This window comes from Mustela erminea, chromosome 11, assembly GCF_009829155.1.
Source record: "Mustela erminea isolate mMusErm1 chromosome 11, mMusErm1.Pri, whole genome shotgun sequence".
NCBI classification, from domain to species: Eukaryota; Metazoa; Chordata; class Mammalia; order Carnivora; family Mustelidae; genus Mustela; species Mustela erminea.
Window position 1 is genome coordinate 69,685,773 of NC_045624.1, and position 22,868 is coordinate 69,708,640.

General features: G+C 36.5%; 2 protein-coding genes and 1 pseudogene across 17 annotated transcripts in view; 2 read left to right on the plus strand and 1 right to left on the minus strand.

Moving 5' to 3' along the window:
• Nucleotides 1-22,868, minus strand: part of GNGT1 (G protein subunit gamma transducin 1) — a 369,437-nt gene that overhangs the window by 12,861 nt on the left and 333,708 nt on the right. For 8 of the 15 annotated variants that reach the window (XM_032304831.1, XM_032304829.1, XM_032304835.1 and 5 more), the window contains one exon: nt 7,835-7,878. The gene's annotated coding sequence lies outside the window, so the exon portion shown is untranslated. Of the gene's footprint in view, nt 1-7,831; nt 7,911-9,595; nt 9,686-22,868 lie in introns of those variants that run through there. The other 7 variants (XR_004276799.1, XR_004276798.1, XM_032304832.1 and 4 more) reach the window with 4 other exon arrangements.
• TFPI2 (tissue factor pathway inhibitor 2) lies at nt 3,348-7,835 on the plus strand. 2 transcript variants are annotated; one of them, XM_032304819.1, is made up of 5 exons: nt 3,348-3,665; nt 3,960-4,166; nt 5,113-5,292; nt 6,961-7,131; nt 7,493-7,835. In XM_032304819.1, the coding sequence occupies exons 1-5, from the start codon at nt 3,386-3,388 to the stop codon at nt 7,552-7,554; spliced, it is 900 nt and encodes a 299-aa protein (XP_032160710.1). In that variant the 5' UTR covers nt 3,348-3,385; the 3' UTR covers nt 7,555-7,835. The 2 variants fall into 2 exon arrangements, with proteins under 2 accessions (XP_032160710.1, XP_032160711.1); XM_032304820.1 differs by having other exon boundaries at nt 3,355-3,665; nt 3,981-4,166.
• Nucleotides 14,015-15,637, plus strand: LOC116568962 (annotated as a pseudogene).

Below are 22,868 nucleotides of genomic sequence, written 5' to 3' on the forward strand. Positions count from 1 at the left end.
AGAAGCAAGGATATGACACACGCACAGGTGTTCCTGAAGCTTCCGTGTGTTTTCATTCTGATATTTAACGATCCACTCTGAGGTCTCCGTGCAGTAAAAGGAGTCCAGGTACGGGGATGTAAGGAAGAATACAGGGCTGAATATCAAGAACTAGTCTTCAGCTCTGTCAGCAACAAAGGTAAGGAAACATGGCAAGATCTCAATACAGAATTCTGTAAAATGAAAATAGTGGAATGGAGAATATTTATAGTTCCTTTAACATTCAGATTATAAGAACTCCATGCCTTATTTCACAGAACTCTGAACTATTTTGAAGCTCTATTTTTAGCCACAGCCACTAAAGTTAATACTTGGTGTAACAATGACAAATCAATCTGGGTGACTGTACTTTGTGGTTCCCTCCAGCCTTCCACTTCCTGTTGACTTTGGATAAAGGACTTCTTTTCCTTTGCTATGTGGTAAACTTTTGGCCTAGATACTGGTTTAAGATATGGAAGCACTGTGACATCCTTATGGAGGCTGGTTGCTGTGGTCACATGGCTCCTTCCACATGATGCTAAAGATGAATTCAGTAATTTAAAATAATCCCAGAAAATTTAGATTCCCCTTACATTGGAAGATATGTTTTTCATGGATATAAAGATACTCAAGTGGTTTGCAATTAAGAGGCATAATTTCCTTCCTGATAACTTGGCCTGATCATCTCAAACTTCTAACTGGCCCCATTTGTTGAATTCTTCTTCCCTGTCTCTGCTCAGTGGTCACAGGGGTGTGAAAGATGCACCTGATTTGGCATAGAATAAAGGAAGGTAATTAACATTTCTTGAGTGCCTCTGAACATGAATTTTGCCCTGTGTCCATAGACTCTACACCTGGGGGGGTGAACGGCCTGATTTTGGCCCTTTCCCCATTCTCCTTCCCCTCCATGGGAATGCAGCATCCTGTGTCCTTACTAGGACTAAGGCCTCTGCTCTGATTCAAAGAACCCTAAGCTCATTTCCCCAGAAGAAACCACCCCAAAGTTATATATGATTGTGTGACACTTTCCTAGGCAGAGATGGCACCACAGAACTCAGCCAAAGAGGAGAGCTGATGAGAGCAATGTCACAGGCTTTCATCCTACGAGGCCAGTTCATGTTGCTCTTTCCTGGCTGCAGTTCCATCTTAATGTTTTGGGCCAAGGCTCTCAATTGGACTCAAAACATGGACAATCTGTCTGGATCCTGTGCCTGTGTATAAGGCACTGAAGCCTATCTTTTTGAGTGCTGAGGCCCTTGTCCTTTAATCCTCACAACACGCATGTAAAAATACACTCATTATCCATTTTACAGATAAGGAAACCAAGGCTTAGAGAGTTTATGTGACTGTCCAAAGGAGCAAGGGATAAAAGTCATTTTCCCATTGCATCCTGCAATTTTCCAAAATCACCTCCTCTAATATAAGATTCTTCTTTTTATATGAAGCTTAAAGATGATTAAAAAGTACCAGCACATGAGAACAAAGAACAAAAATGACAATAGTCAACGCTGAATGGCACGTTTGAATCAGTCCTTGAATTTATTTTAGTCCATATGGGAGATATATTTAGTCATATTCAGAAGAATGAAAATCATATTCAGAAGAATGAAAATTTGAAGCTGAATTAACTTTTCTCCTGAAAGTGATACTGGCTGTTTGGTAAAACTTTCCTTCTCTCTTAATGTTTGGGAAGGGCTCATCTGATTCTCCTATGAATGTGTCTTTCCAAAACAGCTGGCTGTTGCAGTGGCTCACATGCTAAAGCCAGTGCATGCCAGCTCCGGTGAACTGATTGTACCTATCTATTTCCAGTTCTGGTTGTTTGAAATTGGCCGTATCGGGAGTACTGACAAACCATGGAAATCAGTAGACTATACAAATCAGCAACCACTCCTGAGAGCTGGTTGTTAAACATTTGTCCTCACATCTTGGACTGTTAATCATAGATATCTGGTAACCTGACAGCATCAGTGAACACTGAATATTTCCGGGACAGGCTAGTTTTCTTAGGAATAGGATTCTACGGCATGACATCAGAATAACTGAAAACTGGCACAAGGGATTTAGTGTGCAAAATGTCCCGGACTATTAACTCTCTGTGAGCATAGGGTTTCTCAGAAACTTTGACGGGGAACTCCTGTAAACTCCTTCCAGGTCCTCAGGAGAAGCCAGGAATAATTGTTCTCTGGAGAATATTAAATACAACAAGAGGAAAAGGGGGAGGAAGACACATTCATCAAGAGAATCCATTAAAATGTTCACCAAAAGTATCTTCAGTATTTCATGTGAAATCCAAGCATAAATAGTTTGTTTTGTATGAAGAAAAAATCAGACCCAGGCTAATATGTCAGAGGAGCAATGAACGTTCATGCACTGACGATTAGGAATGGGCAGGAAGGGATCCCCTACAGCCACCTTCCTATGGAGTTTCAAGTTCCAGCTCAAAAAACACAGCCACAATACTAACACAGGGCTGATGAGGGGTGGGGAGGATATAAAATGATACAATCATTTTGGAGAAGTGGCAGTTTTTTTAACATTTATATATATTTTACCCACAAGTAATTAAAGCTTAAACAAGTATGGACGGACTAAGCAGCTTTATTCCTAACAGTCTCCAACTAGAAACAACGCAATGACCAGTAACAGGACATTTGTAGTATTCATACATTGGACTCAGCATTTAAAAGAAATGAACTATTCAATAACATGGTGCGTCTTGAAAACAGTAGTGGAGCAAAAGAAGTACAAACAATACACACTTTATGATTCCATTTTTCAAGAACAGGCAAGACTCTGGTGGTAAGTGGTTGCCCCTACCTGGGATCAGAAGGACTGACTGGGAGAGGGTATGAGAGAATGTTCTGGGGTGCTGCAAGAGTTCTAATTCTTGACTGGAATAGTGCTGTACACTTAAGATCTATCATGAGCCTTTTATTAAATGTAAATTAAATCTTGACTGAAAGAAGTACGTATGCATAAATGTAAATAAATACACATAATTAACTTTCTAATCTTTCTAATCTAATCTAATCTAATCAAATAATTCGTTGCAACGAATTAGGCTCTCCTCAGCTGAATTTCACACTTGCTCTCTGCCTTCAAATACTTGGACGCCGTGCTTTCATCATGGAAATTCAGGCTTCCCTGTGATGCTGCAAGTTGGAACCTTGTGCAATCACCCCCAGGTCATTTCCTTCTAGCTTGCCGACTTCCTATCACTCACATAATGTCGAGTCTAGTCACTGCCACAAAGCTAGGAGAAAGTTTGGGAGGCAGGTTCAACCTGGTGGGGGAATCCCCCCCGCCCATCCCCCGTCCCCGCACTTTCCTACACAGGGCTGTGATAGGTCACAGCCTGTGGGGCATGAATCAGCCTCCCGGGCTTCACGCAGGTATGCTCCGCCCCTGTCCGGGATCCGAAGGACAATCACCCTACATAAAGCAGGCACCCACGGCATCGGCACCCAGGCTGCCTGGAGACTGGACCTTGTGCACCCTCTTCCCGCCTGCACATTCAAGAAACGCCTCGCCCCGAGGGCCACTCAAACGGGACAGCATGGACTTTATGACCGGCATAGGGGTTACGCTTCTGTGGTTGGTCCTGTTGATGAGCGGGCGGGGAGTCAATGCTCAGAGCTCTCCAGGTACTGCCCATTCCGGGGACCCCTCCTCTTTGCGCCGGGCTTTCGCCCTGGGGTAAGCAGGGGTGGTGCTGCAACTGTGGGGTTCCGGACTGCACCCGCTCTCTCTGCCCTGCTCTCTCTGCCCGCTCTCCCCAGACCCCTGTCGCACAGGACGTCTGGGAGCCGCGGTATACTCCTGCAGAAGTTTGTACTTTTCTCGCTGCGACTCCCCTTGTGCGGGGAAGCAGAGGGACAGAAGTCCTTGGGAAGCCTCTACCTTCCCGGAGACTTGGCAGGCCTCCTTCCCTCTCTCAGGCTCTCCTTCTGCTCCTCCAGAAGGAAACAATGCAGATATCTGCCTCCAGATCCCCTACGTGGGGCCCTGCCGAGCCCTGCTTCCCCGTTACTACTACGACAGGTTCACACAGAGCTGCCGCCAGTTCTTCTACGGAGGCTGCGCCGGCAATGACAACAATTTCGAAACTTTGGAGGACTGCAATGAAGCTTGCTGGAGGATAGACAGTAAGTGGCCTTACTCAAGCTCAGATCTCCTGGCTGCTAGTAACTTAATTTCCCAGATCCCATTTTCTACAGTAAGTTTTAGCCTTTATTTTCTCAAACATTAAGTAAGGCTCGCTTATTATTTCCAGAAAGTAATCCCAAGTTTAAACTGGCTAACAAATTTCTCTCCTAAGTGGCATTTATCATAATTCAGTGTCTGTGCAGACTCAGAGCAAGAGTTCATCGTAGGGCCATGTGTTTTTCTTTCTTTTTTTTTTTTTTTATGCCTCCTGGAGAGCCCTGTTTCCTCCTGTCGGTTATCCATCAATCTGACAAACTTTTCAGCAGATTTTATTGTTAACTGTAACTTTTCCTTTTGTCCCCTGACACCCAAACTTGTTTTGGGTTAGTACAGGGATATAGTAGAGATTCATGATCATGGTTTCTATTTCATTTTAATCATATTTATTATATCTGGTAAGGCCAGTAACAAAACATGGGACTTCGCCATTCAAGGAACTAAGCCTCTGGTGGTCTAGTGGTTAGGATTCGGCGCTCTCAAGGAACTAAGCCAAAGAAAAATGTGTATGCATTCCTATGAATAAGTCTGATTAACTTTCTATGTAGAAAAATCAGAACACCCTGAGAGAACAGAGAGAGTTTCCACTGTATTTGGCTGACTCAGGTCTGGGGCTGCTATTTAAAAAAAAAAAAAAAAAAAAAAAAAGAGCTAAATAACTGGATGAAAGAAAAGTCTTCTGGGGATTTACTATCCCGGTACTAAATGTGATACCTTTTTCTTCCCAGTTGTTTCTGAAAATGCAGTAAAGTTCTGAAGTAATGCTAAGGAAGTATTACTTACTAACTACTTCAGTAACTTAGTATTTAGTAATACTGAAAGTAAGTAATACTAAGTATTACTAAAGCTAATTTTTGACTAGCATTTTTTATGCCCTCCTTTTCCTAGAAGTTCCTCATAGATGCAGGTTGGAAGTCAGTAAGGGGCAGTGTGGAGTACGCACAGGAAAGTACTTCTTCAACCTAAGTTCCATGACATGTGAAAAATTCATATCTGGCGAGTGTCCCAACAGTAAGAACAGTTTCCCGGACAAGGATACTTGTATGGCCTACTGTGCACCAAAGAAAAGTAAATACTATTTTTATGGGGTTTCTGTTTCATTTAAGATTTTAGGATGGAAGAAAAATAATACTTTGATGTGTAATTACATGCCTTGTGTTCTGATGATTTCACATATAGTAGGGTATCAGTCCTACTATATATATATATATCTCCTGTGAGGTAGTATTATTATTATTCCCCCATTTACATATGAGAGTACAGACTGCCAGAAGTTAATGACTTGCCAAGTTCTCAGGGCTAGAAAGTCACAAAGCTGTGCATGATTTAAGTTTTTGCTTCCTGTTCGGGATTGTTTCTTTAGGACTATTTCTCATCTTCTCAGTTTACATATAAAAATTACAGTATTCTGGGGGCGCCTGGGTGGCTCAGTCTGTTAAGCATTCAACTCTTGATTTAGGGTCAGGTCATGATCTCAGGCTCCTGGGATCAAGCCCCAAGCATGGAGATTAAGTTTTCTCTCTCCCTTTCCCTCTGCCCTCTTCACTCTCTCTTGCTCTCTCTCTCAAAATAAATAATACCGTTAGGGAACCTGGGTGGCTCAGTTTGGCTCAGGTTTTGATCCCAGAATCCTGCATCGGGCTCCCACCTCCCCGAGGAGTCTGCTTCTCCCTCTGACCTTCTTCCCTCTCATACTCTCTTTCAATGCCTCTCTCTCAAATAAACAAATAAAATCTTAAAAAAAAAAAAAGGAGAAATCTTAAAAAAAAAATCACAGTATTCTGAATGCCATGAATTCAGGTTTATATGGAATCACTTGTGTATAGGATGTAGTAGAACATATCCAGACCTCAGATGGTGAATCTTGAAAATTTCTGTCTAAAGTTTTTGGTTAGATTTCTGTATCCTTTAGTAATTGCAAAGTGTAGGACAAAGACCTCTCCATCCTTCTTTTTTCTGCTCCTATTTCTTACCTACACCCCCCCCACCTCCTTAGTCCCTGAAATAACAGGTTACTTGGGCAATATTTCTGTAGAGAGAGGCAATACAGGCATTCTCCCTAGGCATAGCAGAGACACACATACAGAAAGACACATAAATTTAACAAACAAGGAAAACTTGCTCTGGAAGAGATTTGAAGAAGCTCTATAATTGTCCTGTACGCAGAATCTCGAGTTAATGAGAAGATGGTTGTTGCTTGTGTTTCCTTAAATGTTTTATATAAAGAAAAATGTTCCAATGACTACTTGGGAATTACATAAATGTATACTTAATTAATGATGGAAGGAGAACTGATGAAAATGTTTAAAGTAAATCTACCAACACAAGGAAGTTTACTAAAGCATGTCATACATCAACCCTTGAAACACAACCAATTTCTACTTGACCGTATCTGCTTTTTGGGTTTAATTTCTTAACACATTCAAATGATACAAGGACATAACTTCAGAAGAAATTCTCTCCAGTTTATAAAAATTTTAGAATTAACAAACTAGAGCATGCAAGCTTTCTTGAAAATTGAGACACACTTTTTAAATGGTTTGGTATGATATTCTGAATTCAGAACGAAGCTTCAGTAATTAATTTTAGAATTAACAAACTAGAGCATGCAAGCTTTCTTGAAAATTGAGACGTACTTTTTAAATGGTTTGGTATGATATTCTGAATTCAGAATGAAGCTTCAGTAATTAATTTTGGTATTATTACATTTCTAATTTTGTTTTCCCTTTCATCAAGGTCCATCATATTGCTACAGTCCAAAAGATGGGGGCGAATGCTCTGGTAATGTAACTCGCTATTATTTTAATCCAAGACACAAAGCCTGTGAGGCCTTCACCTATACTGGCTGTGGAGGGAATGACAATAACTTTGATAACATAGAGGACTGCACACGTGTTTGTCTAAAAGGTAGTAGATTTTTTCTTATTCAATTTTTAAACTAACTTTATAAATAATTCATAAGCAAATTTATATTTTTATGTATCCGTTGTCCTAATAGCACATTGCCATTTCTAGACCATTTCTACATAAATGGCACTTTAGTACCAGTCAGTTTTGTTAAATACTTGTAGTGGCTAGCTTCAACAGGTAGTAGCTGTATCCTTGCATTTTAAAGGTAGAAAGTTATTAACTTGAGTGGATAGTGAGTAAAACTGACTTTATAATCATTAAAAATAGTTGAGGTGAGTGTGTAAGCATATTGGAAATGTTGATTTAAAGTGAGTCTATGGACTGGAGATATGTGATATTTTTATTTTGTTGACTTTAGCTGTGAAGAAGGAAAAGAATGAGAAGATACCCGACACTATTTTGCCCATGGAAGATAACTAACTTGGAAGGAGTAATTTTAACCTTTTCCCCTGTATGTCATCTTGTGGATGCTACTGGCTCTGTGGTTATATCTGAAGAATAATATGGTGATACAGGGAAATGAATCATTAATGATTTATACATCAGTTTTTATTGCTACAGGTTACTTTTTCATGTATTTTTACACATAACCAGCTGCTATTCAAATGTCAATCGATTATTTTTAATTTACCATTCACCTATATTTTAATGTAGTTGAATTGCTGCTGTGCCTAAGATATAAAAGCAAATAATGACTCACTCATTTCTTGGAGTTGTTCTTCCTGATTTCAGCAGTGATCATAACTGAAAAGAAAAGACGATATAGTCATGTTCTCTTAACACATATGATCATAAAAAGGACCAGCAAATACATTTTATTCTGCATTTAAAAGTTGGATTATATTTTAGGTCCAAGGAAACAAACTTGCAGATTTACCAACAGTTTAGAAAATATTACAAGTGCTATTATTTAGACATCACTAACTTTTATATCTACTGTGTCACTTAGAGGATAATAAGATAACTTTTGAATAAAAAGTTGGTAAATTAATTAAAATCTGAAATGCTTTCTTCCGGGATAAAATTCTCTCTCTCTCTTCATCTACCTTTCCACCCATCCATCCCCACTCACATTATGTATTTGTTTATACATAATAGATCTTCATTACTTCCAAAGACATAATAGACATAACACTAAAATTGTTAGAGCTTTTGAACTGAATATTCATGGCATTTACTTAAATTAACCAGAGACTATACATGAATTTGATTTAAATTCTACTAATGAATTATTCTTGGTAAATATGATCATTCCAGTTAAACAGTTTTTTCTTTCCTCTGTAATAAAAATGTTTTAAAAAATTCCTACATTTTCATGGCAAGGTCCATATATTTAAAAGTATGCCCCCCAATCTAGCAAAATTATAAGTGCATTTGCAGTTTGCTTGAGAAATCCCTCTTTTAAAAATCTATCTCAAAGGTATTGTGACAAAAATACAAAATGGTATAATCCTGAGGGCATTCATTGATGTATTATTTAGAACAACCAATAACAGGAAATAAACCAGATAATCATAACCAGGGGATTAAAGATATGAATGTAAAAATGAACAAAATACCTATATATGGATATCATCTGATCCTCAGAATACATTTTTAAAAAGGGTCTAGAGCAACATGAATAAATACACACATCACAGAGGACATAACAATATTAAAATAGTTACCTTTAGCAGGAAGGGGAAAACAGGATGGGACAGGCATTTATGTGAATGTACCTCATTATATGGCTGTGATCTTAGACCATGTAAACATTTTATATAATAAGAAAACAAAATATAAAGAATAGAAAGCATTCCTTGTACAACTGGAAACAAACCAAAACAACTCAACCCAAATGAATAACAAATAATGGCCTAACTGCAGAAATCTGTAATTATTTCTGGTGACCTTCAAAGCCAGTATTTTGACTCTCTTTTAAGGGATATAATCTAAGGGTCAAGTAAATTCTGAAGAAATCTGAAAATGCATTTAGTAATCTTTTTTTTTTTTTTTTTAAAGATTTTATTTATTTGGCAGAGAGAGACACAGTGAGAGAGGGAACACAAGCAGGGGGGGTGGGAGAGGGGAGAAGCAGGCTTCCCGCTCAGTGGGGAGCCCGATATGGGGCTCGATCCCAGGACCGACACTTAACCAACTGAGCCACCCAAGCACCCCTGCGTTTAGTAGTCTTATTATTAACACTGATATTTTTATTTTGAACTTAACACAGAATGCTACATTTTACTATATATTCTGTATGAAAATATAAGAATTTATTTCTTTAGAAGTCAAGATTTTTAGTGTTAAGTGAAAAAGTATGGAAATTAAGAAATTAAGAAAAACTCTTTAGATTTTAAATTGGAATATAAGTATTAGCATGAAATCAAAATTTATTTTCTCTTTGGGAAAAATAAAGTATTTTCCACCCTCCCACTGAAATATCCTTGAAGCAATGACAATTCAGTAGCAGTAAGTGTACCTCCCATTCAGACGGTGGTCTCTAAATATGATTTCTCAGTAGACGGAACCAGGGAGCCAGGGTTCTTAGGAGAAATCACTGAATCCAGGTCTGGAAGAGGAAATACATAAGATGAACCTGGGCCATCTTATTCCAGAGAATAAGGAAGCTATTTGAATCATGTCACAAAAACAGGAGAGTAACATTAAGGGCCTTTCAGTGATCTAAAATAGGGTGATATGAACATAAAAACAAATAATGACTGCAATATATATGAATATATTAAAATGAATACAGCATGAGTTAATAATTACACACCTCCTTGGTCACTTTTGGAGGTTGTTAGGGAACTCTCTCATTACTTTGAAAAATGATAAATTAAAAGAAAGAATAAAGCATTTATTCTATTTTGTTTATCCTTAAAATTTTGCCAGACAACTAAATAGTGTATGAAAGTCATTCACAGAGAATCTCAATCACACACACACACACTGAAATGTTAGAAGGGAGCTCTCATGAAAGTATACATCTGGGCAATGATCATCCTTGGATGCTGAAATCAAGACATGAAAGGTTGATGCAGGAATTAGGCTATGTCTCTGAATCCATGGATAATTTTAACATTAATAAAAATGTGCCACCAGACATTATTTACTTCTTGATATGATGCAGTAAGTATTACACACCTACTCCCCATGAAGGACTCTTGCAGAAAGAAAAAAGAAAACAATGAAGTTAACCAAACCTTTAGATCTTACTATCATATTGCCAGATCATGAGGCGATATTGGGGATAAAGGCACAATTTACAAGAAACCAGGGAAGGTCAATCAGCCAAATCCATAATGTTGGACACTGTATAGGACAGATACGTTAGGTTCTCCAAGAAACTACTGACATTTTTAAAAGGAGTGGGAGGAGGAATGCTTTTATAGCTTTTATATGGGATGTAACCAAAAAGCAGCATTAACATTAAAAGGTTTTGGTTGAGTAAGGCCTGCATTTGGACTACTTTTGGTGGGTTTTGAGAATGATCGTAGCCGAAGGATCTTATGTGCTCGGGGACTGTCCAGTGAGTGATTCGGAGCCTTTGAGAATTCTGGGGGTTCTTGGTTTATAGGGAAGTTTGATTTGGTATTTGCTGCCTTTAACTTCCCTGCAGCCAAAGCCCTCAGGGGGATTGCTCACCCTACATTCAGCGTACAGCTGTAGCTCTCTGTTCAGGTTGGGTAGGAATTCGAGCCTTCAGAAAACAACTTTCTACTACCCCAAATGTCTGCCATTTTATTTTAATGAGGAAATATATAAACCTGGCATAGGTCATCCTGCCATCTAAGGGAAATTCCTTCTTGCCACAGTCAGTCTGAAGACAAGTCACTGCTGTGGTTTCACCAGACAGACTGATTAAAAGGAATGTCTCATTGTGGGACACAAAAAAAGACACACCAAAATGGGCTGGCTTTTAATAAAATAGCCTTTTATTGAGAAAAAAAATTACTCTGGACCACCACTCATTCCTCCTCTAGGCACACACACTGTCACATGTTGAAACCCAGAAACTGCAATGGAGCCTTTCAGATTGCTTGGATCACAGTATCTCCAAGTATACATGCTCTCTGCCAACAATCTTGGAGACATTTATTTAATGATATTATTCAGTAAGAGAATGTCCTCTAGAGTGTCTGCCCATGTATTATTATAGTGGCTGCACAAGCTTATCTTTATAGGCTTCATATTTCTAGTAAAATATAGGTCTTGTGAGAAAACAAGCAAAGGTAGAAAGGTGAGAAAACAAGCAAAGGTAGAAAAGTACAGCTTATAGTTTTAAGATATTCTTTGTCTAGATATTCTGTTTTAAGACTAGAATGGAGGCAAGCAAATGAAGGAATTGGAATCATCCCAAAGCATTTCTCCCTTCACTCAGTATTCAATTTGTCACCAAGTATATGTATTCAAGTCTATGGTAATGCTGCTATCTTATTCCAGGAAAATTAAAACATTGTCCCAAGTTGCCCTTCTGCCTCTTTGCTCCCTATCCAGTCATCCACACTGATGCCACAGTATCAGGTTACTCCTTTTAAAACTCTTCAGTGGTTCCCACTGAATCTTCATGTTAACTGTCCAAGCTCCTAGTGTGCCATTTAAGACTTCTTACAAGTGGACCATGACATTCCTCTCCAGATTTATCTCCCCCATTCTACCATCACCTATAAGCTACAATTCAGTTGAACTAAATTATGGTCAATTTCCAAAGTATGTCATATTACTTTGGGGTTTTGTTGTTGTTGTTTTGTTTTTGTTTTTTGTATCGTAGTGAACAAATTTTGTGCATGAGAACAATCCAGGGAGTCAGGCATATGGCAGGTTACTATGCCTCATGCCCAGGAGTTTTGATTTAGTTGGTTTGAGCTGGCAAAGATGTACATTACAATGACTCCAGCTGATGAGGAGGTATACATGTGTCATACTTTGAGGAACACTATTTTATGCCCTTGTAAGTTTTTTTTCCTTTTCCTTTGAAACAAATATCTTTCCTTCCTAACCTCTTGACAAGCTGAATCTTCTGGACCTACCTCAAGTAGGTTTAATCATTTGCCCTGTGGGCTTGGCTGTATCTAGTACAGCTTCCTGGTTGCACTAATACAGCATATAGTTATTTTCCAAGGAGTTTTATTGTTAGGATGTTCAAGTTTTTCATGCAAAATTAATAGATTATATTTTGATTTTAAAATGTGTCATTATACATATTGTATACTATATAAAAAATTAAAAGTATATAAAAGGATAAAAATTAAAATGATCCAGAATTTCAGCACTAGGTGATTATCAACCACATTTCTGTTCCTTTGAAGTGGAAGTAGCTTAGTCAAGAGGTATAAACATGCTAATGGTCTCAGTATATACTTACCAATTACATTACAAAATTATATCAGTTTATCACCATCTAAGAATCTAAGAATATATGCAAATGCCCAGCACACTGGGTTTTAAATGAACAGAAAAACAAATCCCTCTTTGTTATAATAAAATGGTATCTCATCATTATTGTAATTGATATTTCCAGGATTGTTACTAAGGTTGAACCTTTAAAAATTTTATTTTTTCTTTCACTAAATGTTAATACTTCCCTTTAAACTTAGCTTAAAATTTTTAACATAAAAATAGAGCTTACATTATACAATTTAATTTTAATCATGAAAGTTTTCAAATATACAGAAAAGTACAGAAAACTATATAATCAACCTACTTTAAAAAAACATGATAGGAGTTTTCCAAGTCTGTTTCAGGTGCTTTTTCTATTTTAACAGAGCTCAAGACTCAAAATGCACCTCTTTCTTATTTCCCCTCACTTTCATGAGAAGCAACTGCTTTCCTGATGTTGGAGTGTATACTTTCTGTGCATATTTTAATGCTTGTATTATAAATATAATAACCCAGAGCAATATGAAGTATTATTCTATGTGTTTTAAAGTTACTTATATGGTGTCAAACCGTGTGTATCCATTGCCATCATGCCTTTTCACTATTAAGTTTTGGACATACTCTATAAATCTATCTTGTTTCATGAAGATCTGCCACATTTATTTTCTGGTATTCCATTACATAAATATAGCACAGTGCGTTCATTTCCCTGTTGATGGATATTTAATTTAGTCCCAAATTTTGGCTATAACAAATAATATTTATATACATTGCTCATTGAACATATATGTGTATGTGAAAGTGAAATTGCTAAAGACTGATTCATTAGAGCTACTATATTTTGCCAAATTGCTCTCCAAATATTCGTAGTCATCAATGTCTAAGAATTTATATTTCAAGTTTTTCACAACATTGTGCATTACTCAGGTCTTTATTGCCATTCATTTAAGTGAGAATTTGTACTTCATTACTGCTCTCATTTTTACTTTCTTGATTAGTAATGGGATTGAGATTTTTTTTAATGTTTTCTTGGCTATTCTCCTTCTTCTATAAATTGCCACTTTATACTCCTTTCTCACTTTTCCATTTGGCTCTGTGTCTTTTATTGTTAACTTATGTATTTTTTTAGGCATCCTGAGTAAGAATTCCTTGTTAGTTATATGAATTACAGATACTTTCTTCCAGTTTGTGGAAAAAGTGATGTTATTTGGTTTTTCCTCTGCCTGTTGGATTATGATCTTACATTATTGCATGAAATGCGAGAAAGCCACATTAATTTAGTGGTTTCTCAACTCTTAAATTGATTATGTGACCTTGTTACAGGAAAGCTCAGAGTATGATAGTTGTGGCAAAGTCCAGTAGATCAGGACATACTTCCTCAGTAAAACACAGTAATATTTGAACAAAGAGGTAAGAAAGGTTTTATGTGCAATAAGAAATATTATATTGAATATAAAAAATTAGAAGAAATATTGGCTAAGAATTTATCTAAACTCATTAAAATACATATGACTATACATTCAAAAAGCTCTATATATCCCAAAAACCTCTATATATCCCAAACAGAACAGAAAACTAAACAAACAAAACACAACTGGGCACATCATAGGCAATCTTCTGCAAGCTAAAAACAGACTGACAATCTTTGTATACCTAGAAAAACAGACATAATACTTCCAAATAAGCATCAAAAAGACTAATGACTGACATTTCAACAGGAACTATGGAAGTCAGAAAATGAAAGATTAACATTTGAAAACACTAAAGGAAAACAAACAAACCCTGCAAACTGATAGTTTATATCCAGTAAAAAATCCCTCAAAATCGAAGGATAAGTAAAGATGTTTACAGTTAAACACAGCTGAGAGAACTTGTTGCCAGCAGATCTCCACTACAAGAAACATTTCTGGGAGTTCTGAAGGAAAATGATCCCAGATGGAAGCACATAACTGCAAAATGGAATGAGAGCACTTGAAGATGTAAACATGGAAAACTAGAAATGAGCCTGCAGTGGGAACGTGACCCATGGATGGTATGCTGCCGCCAGGTGGCAGTGAGCTGCACCAGAAGGTGACCTTGGGGATGACCCGCTGCCTAGAATCTTCCCCAGGTGTGACTGAAGTCACTACTATAGAAAAGCCACCTGCCAAGTGTCATAGGATTTCCTCATGGGAACAAAAACAATAACCATGTGCTACCTGAGAATGTGATGCATATTTATCTGATGACCAATGGCCTGCACATGACATGGAATGTGAAGCTGGATGAGCACACTATTCCACTGGGCAGCATGGCAAGTGACTGCATCGCAAACCTGACTCAACCCAACCAGTCTTCTGAGTATTCAACCCCCTAGTGCACCAACTCTGGCAGACCTGGAAGTTGATGCACCTGAAGCTGGTGAGAACCAGCGAGAAAAAACTCACTTTGATTCTCCCAGTGTGGTTTTTGAGCAGGATCCTTGCAATATGAATAAGGAGGTTTGCCTCATCTACAAAAGAGGAAAACTAACATTCATGAGACCCTGAGATCTGGTTCCTGGATAGAGCGTTATCCTGCATTTTCTCACAAATACCTTTACCACTTACTCTCGCCTTATTATCATGCACCTGGGCTTGCCGCAGTGGTAATATGCCTTCACCAGCTATGGCATTAGTTCACAGGCCAAAAATTGGTTCAACATGTATAAACCTATCACCTACAACCCAAACCTCCTTGCAGAAGGGACCAATTCCTTTGCGAACAAGCTGGATCCCAGAAAAGTATTCAAAAGCAAGAAAAACACCTTACTCCCTAAAAACAAAGGGCTTATCCAGCCTGCAGGTGGCCAGAAAGGGCCCTCAGGTCCTCCCTCCTCCTCTAAATCCTCTTTTAGCCCTGGAAACCCTGTCCAAAAATGAGCATCCCCACCAGCCCCAGGGTGATGATTTCCATGCACAGATGGCCCAAGCCTCAGATTCTGTATGTGGCACCACAGGCCTTTTCCTATTTGAGTGAGCCAAATCCTAGGCCTTTTACTCCCACTGTCATTAGCCAGGAGTTCAAGGGCATAGTCAGGTCTCCCTTATCCTTTCCCAGCCCCTGCCTCTGAAAACTGTGGAGAGGGGCACCTGGTTGGCTTAGTCATTAAATGCCTGCCTTCGGCTTAGGGCATGAGCCCAGGGTCCTGGGTTAGAGACCTGCATCGGGCTCCCTACTGTGTGGCAGGAAGCCTGCTTTTCCCTCTCCCACTCCCCCTGCTTGTGTTCTTTCTCTTGCTGTGTCTCTTTCTGTCAAATAAATAAATAAAATCTTAAAAAAAAAAAAAAAGTTGAAAGCTGTGGAGAGTTACTTGTTTAAGTAACTAAGTAGATCTGTTAAGAACTTTCCTCTCTTTCCACCCCCAACCCTCTACACCCTTCAGCGTGATTAGAGAAATCACCCAGAAAAACCATTGGTTTTGAGCCATGAGGCATTAACTCTGCTGTTCAACTGGTAACCACTGGCCACCCATGGCTATTTAAACTATATTAAAAGTTCAGTTCCTCAACTACATTAGCTAGTGTTAACCACTCATGTGGTTAGTAGATTCTATATTAGACAACACAGACCTAATTGAACATTTCCATCATCACAGAAAGTTGTGTTGGGCAGCACTGCATTAGAATATTTTCATACTGCCCTTTCTCGGTTTGTTTTTGTTAGAGAATGGGGATGCCTTAACCTGATGGTTCATAATGTTCCATGAAAATTCTTAAAGATACAATCGTGTATGTTCTTTTTATTTTTATTTTAAGGAATTCTTACTCTACTCCTTTTTCAGTTTCCTGTAGTTTGTTTTTTCCAGTAAATAACAAAACAAAACAAAAACCTACAAAATTATAAATGAACATTCTGTTTAAAACCATTAACTATTATATCTTATGCATATAAAATCTTGTATTTAAAATATATGAAATTGATGGCACCAAAGGTGTTTTGGTTAATGAATTAAACTATTTTAGTTTCTTGTATGCTTTGGGAAGTATTATAACTCACCATGTAGAATTCATATGGTGATATTAAGAGTAATCAATGAAATAACAAAAAAATATATATATATCTAGAAAACCAATAGAGGAAAGAAGGAATAAAAAACGGAACGATGATTAATCCAAAGGAAGGACAGAAAAGAGAAATGAAGAAACAAAAATGAAACAATTAGAAAACCATGATAAGATGGTTGACTTAATCTCAAACATCTCAGTCACAGTAAATGACTAAGTACTCCAGTTAAAGGGAGAATGGCCAGATTAGATTAACAAACAAAAAAAAAACCAAATAAAAATTTTAAATCTAATGCAATACTATTTACAGGAGACATACTTTATATATAGTTACAAATTTCTGAAAGCAGAAAAAGGTGAAAACACATAACATGCAATGAAAAATCAAAATAAAGCTGTTGTAGCTTATCAATAGAAGAGAAAGAAGACTGACAAGAGTAAACAAAGTGTATGAGGAACATTTCACAGTAATAAAAGGTTAACTTAATCAACAGGAGGAAATAATAATTATAAATGTTTACACATCTATTAAAAAGCTTAATACTTTGAAGAAAAAACAGAACTAAAAAGAGAAATACAAATCTTGTAATTTGATATTTTAAAACTTTTTAGTAAATGAACAAGAAAAAATAAAAGACCTAGGAAATTTAAACAACTGAATGAACACTACACCCAACCTAATCAGAATAAACATTTTCAAGTGCATTTGAAATATTTACCAAATGGACCATTTGCTAATCTAAGTAGGTAATGTACATCGGTACATTCCAAGGAATTGGAATCCTAAGGAGTATATTCTTTGAATACAAGAGAAACTAGAAATCAACATAAGATTATTGGAAAGTCTCTAAGTGTTTTGAAATTAAACACACACTACTATATAACAGATGTGTCAAAAAAAATCACAATGAATTATATTTTAAATTGAATGAAAAAAATCTGACATATCAGAAATTCTGAGATGCATTTAAAATGGTGGCCAAAGGGAAATTTTTAGCTCTAAATTAGTATATTGAGAACAAGGGTTGAAAATCAATGTTCCAATCTACTATCTCGAGAAACTAGAAAATTAACTATGATAAACATATTTAAATATTCCTTAAAAAGTAGAAGTTAATAAAGATAACAGTAATTAAAATTTCAAAAAGCAGACATAATTTTTAAAAAATATTTTATTTATTTATTTATTTATTTGAAAGAGAACAAGAGCAAGAATGAGAGAATGAGAGAGAGAGAAAGCACGTACCAGCAGGGGGAATGGCAGAGGGAGAGGGAGAAGCAGCAGAGCCCAAAGCAGATGCGGGGCTAGATCCCAGGACCCTGGGGTCATAACCTGAGCTAAAGACAGACACTTAACTGTTTGAGCCACCAAGGCACCCCAAAAAGCAGACATAATTTTAAAGAAAATAAACACAGGAAAAATTTTTTCTCAATAAAGATTAATGAATTACTTTGTTAATAGCAAGATAGTAAAGAAAGATAAAGGATAGAAATTATCAATATCATAAGTAATAAAACCCAGATATTACAAATCCTAAAGATACTGAAAACAGAATTAATGTTTATTAACAAATTAATACTAATAAATTTTATAAGTTAGATAAAATAAGCAAATACCTTTAAAACCACGTATGACAAAACATGAATAACTATCATTTGAGGAGTCCAGGGCAAAATGAGGAGTTTCTTTGTTCTAACATTAATAAAAAATTTAAAGATGGTGACAATAAAGCATTAAATTATGTGTAAGACATTTATAAGTGGATATGACTTCATAGGCTCTATGCCCATGAAGCTGGCCTTGCTTCCAAAACTGGCATATAAATAGAAATTCTGATCATTCCTATACCCATTAAAGAAACTAAAGCCACAATTTTCAGCTTTCCAGAGATTTAACATGGAATAATCTCAATTAGCAAAATCACTTCCAGCAAATAATTAAAATAGAACACTTCATATTTTTTGTTTCTCAATAGGTAATAATTGGTATTGCATTGCAAAGAAGAAAAATAACATGCCAATTTCTTCCTTGTGAATAGATGCACAAAACTTGAACATATATTATCAAATCAAATCCAGCAGTATATAATACTTCATGACTAAGTGAAGTGTATTTCACTGGCATAAGATAGTTTTCAACATAAGAAAAATCAGTAATTGTAACTGACCACATTAACAAAATAAGTGACAAAAATCATACAATCATCTAAAGAGATGCAGATAAGGCATTTGATAAAATTGAATGTCAATTCATGATGAAAAAAAAATAATCTCAACAAATAGGAATAGAAGAGATCCTCTTTCATCTGAAAAGCATGTCTACAAAAACCTATGGTTAACATGGTAACTAATAACGAAATATTGAACATTTTCCCTATGAGGGTGGAATAAGACAAATTGGTCCAATGCCATCAAGTCTATTCAAGTTTTATTGGAACTCCCAAACACTGTAAAAACTCAAGAGAAGAACATAAATTCTATAAAGACTGGATAGAAAAAAGTAAAACCATCATAATTTTCAGTAACATATTTGAGTATCTAGAAAATATAAAGGAGCCTACAAATGATTAGAATTTATAAGTGAAGTTAACAAGGTCACTGGATATAAGACCAATATTAAAAATTAATTGTATTTCTACATTCCAGGAATAAGGAATTAGAAAATGAGATATAGAGTTACATATAGGAGTTTCCAAGAAATTAGATGCTTAGGAATAAATGTAACACGACTGAAAACTACAGCCATTGCTAAGAAAAATTAAAGAAGACCTAAATAAACAGTGATGAATCAATTGGATACCCATTGGGGGAAAAATGAATCTGAACCCCTATCTTATGCTGTAAACAAAAATCAACTGGAAATAGGGCATACACTGAAATGTGAATGGTAAGCTATAAAGCTCTCAGGAAAAAATGTAGGAGAATACCATCAGGACCTTGGGGTAGTTAAGGGATATAGGAATGAAAAGCACACTATAAAAGATAATTGGTGAATTGGTGAACTTTATAAAAATTAAGTAAGATGTTCTATTCATCAAAAGAGATTTTACAAATAAAAAGTAAACCGAACACTGGAAAAAGTTATTTTTAGTGCATATATCACACAAACAACACATATGCAAGCTATAAAAAAATTCTAACATATCAATAGGGAAAAAGCAATAAAAAAATAATGGGACAGAAATATCAACATATTTCTTTTTTATATCTTTTTTATATCTGTATAAAAAAGAATGTACAAATTGCAAGTAAGCATATGAAAAGGCGATCAACAGAATTAGCCATCAGGAATACATTTGAAAGCTATAATAAAATACTACTACACACCCACAAGCCTGACTAAAATTAAAAGAACTAAGAATATCAAGTGTTGGCAAGGATGTATTGGAACTCTGGCTATCACATATTGCTGGAAGGAGTGTAAACTGATAGAATCATTTTGGGCAATTCTTTGGCAGAATCTACTAATGCTGCTCATGTGTGTACCCATATTACCCAGCAATTATACTTCTAAGTATGCATGCAACAGAAATATTGCATATGCCTATCAAAAGCTGTGTAAAAAGTGGTCATTTTACCTTTATTCATAATAGTACGAATCTAGAAACATTTCAATTGTCCAACTTGATAGTGAATAAATAATACCTAGTAATGGGGGAAAAAAAAACCAACACAACTACTGAACACATTATATCTAGCAGATATAATATTGAGGCAAAAAACATATATATTGTCTAGTTTCATTTATTCATGGTCAAGAATAGGCTAAACGAATCTATTGTGATAAAGATCAGAAGTGTAGTTACTCTTTATTTTGATAAAGGTCAGAAGAAAGTATATTGACCTTAAAAGGAAATGAGGTAGACTTCTGGGCTGGTGATAATAGTCTATATCTCAATCTGGATGGTGGTTATGTAGGGAAATAAATTAGCAAAAAATGACTTTTTTGTACTTCACTGTGTGTTAAAACTCAGTTTCAAAAAGCATTCAAACTTGAGATTTGCAAGATGAGAAGTTAGAACCGATTCCAAGGGCTTTTGTTGTTGTTGTTCGGTTTGTTTTTTATTTTTGGCCTACAATTTGGAAGGATAGCATTGTCATTAATTGAGATAGGGAATGGTATGGATGGAACATTTATTATAAGTTAGATTGAAAGTTCACGTTAGGCATACTGAGTTTGAAATACCTATTAGATCTCCAATTCAATGTGTACTTGGTAATAGAGGCCTGGTGTTTAGAAGCAAACTGTCTAATGGTATATAGATGACATTTTTAGCCTTTAGACTGGATGCCATCACGAAAGGAATAAAGTAGATAGCAAATATTAGCAAGGATGGATCTCTGGTGTGCTGTCATGTCAACGAGTGGGAAGAAGGGACATGCAATGCAAGGTAATGGAAACTGAGAAGGAGCAACTGAGTGTTATGTCCTAGAAACCAAATAATGAAAGTGTATCAAGGAGATGAACATGATTAGCTTCATTAGATGTCATTCATAAGTAAGAGGAGGAATGAGAATTGAATATTAGTTAGCAATATGGATACTACTGATGACCTTAGAAAAAGCAGTTTTAAGTGACATAGAGGGAATGCAAATCTGAATGGAGTAAATCTGAAAGACATGTGTTTCAAGGAGTTGTAATGCAAAGGAGAGTGAGGGAAAAGTTATGCCACCCAGAAATGGGATGTAGCATTTTCCTTTTTTATATGTTAGGAGAAATGACAGATACGTATATGCTGAGGGGAATGATCTAATAAAGAGCTGATACAGGAAATAAAGAAAATTTGACAAAGCTGTATTTTTGGGTAGGCAACAGCAGACGGGATTTAGAGCACAAGGGGGGAGATTTGTCTCAGACTGGCTCGTGGGTAGTTGATCTGGAGTAACATACAGAAAATCAAAGTATGTGAGTGCAGATACTTGTAAGTGAGGAAATATGCTGTGGTTGTAGTCTGCGGAAGTTCTCTTCCAGTTGCTTAATTTTCTCAGTAAGGAAGCGTATCATCAGCTGGAAGTGAGGAAAGGAGAGGAAGTTTAAGTGGTTTCAGGAAAGTACAGAAGATAAGCAATGGTCCTCCAAGAGAAGAGGGGGGTGACTAGACTTTGACATGCATTTTGATGGTCTGATAGCATTCATGGCTCACCTGAAGTGTGTGGTCATGAATATGGTTTTGAATTTTTCTACAGTTATTACCAGCTCATGGGGTTTATATAAAGCAAGAGGAGAGATTAAACTGAGTAGTGATCTTTTTGGAAGTCAGCACAACACTCAGTTTCACAGGATAGAGTTATGGAACGGAGAGAAGAACAGATGCAGGATATATGGAAGGGCATGACTATAACTACTATCTATGAAACTTAAAATAGATGAAGAAAGGAGAAAAAAGCATTAAGTGGAGAAAGAGGGAAGTGTGGTAGGATCAGTTGACTCAGTCTATTGGAAATTGCTGTTGAAATATATTGCTGGGAAGGAAGATAATAAGGATTAGAACAGAAATAATTGATGTCGAAACTAAACAACAACAACAACAGAACAGATCAATGAAACCAGAAGCTGTTTCTTTGAAAAAAAATCAATAAAATTGATAAGCCTCTAGCCAGACTTATCAAGAAAAAAAGAGAAAGAACTCAAATAAATAAAATCAAAATAAAATCACAAATGAGAGAGGAGAAATAACAACCAACACCACACAAGTACAATCATAAGAAATTATTATGAAAAACTATATGCTGGGGCACCTTGGTGGCACAGCTGGTTGAGCATCCAACTCTTGGTTTCAGTCCAAGTTGTGTCCTAATAGTTGTAAGATCAAGCCCCAAGTCAGGCTTAGCATGGAGTCTGCTTGAGAGTCTCTTTCTTGCCCTCTCCCTCTGCCCTTCCTGCTCACGCTCTCTCTCTAATAAATAATCATAAAAAAAAAAAGGAGAGAAAAGCTATATGCCAACAAATTGGACAACTTCTTAGAAGAAATGGATAAGTTCGTATAAACATATAATCTATCAAAATTGAAATGGGAAGAAATAGAAAATTTGAACAGAACTAATAACAATAGCCAGCAAGGAAATTGAGTCAGTAATCAAGAAAGTCCCCAAAAAACAAAAGTTCAGGATCAGATGGCTTTACAGGTTAATTCTACCAAACATTTAAAGAAGGTTTAACACCTGCACTTCTTTAAACTATTCCAAAAATAAGAAAAGGAAGGAAAACTTTGAAATTGATTCTGTGAGAACAGCTTTACTTTAATACCAAAACCTAATGAAAAAAAAAAAAAAACACTAGGGGAACCCTCCTACACTGTTGGTGGGAATGCAAGCTGGTGCAGCCACTCTGGAAAACAGCATGGAGGT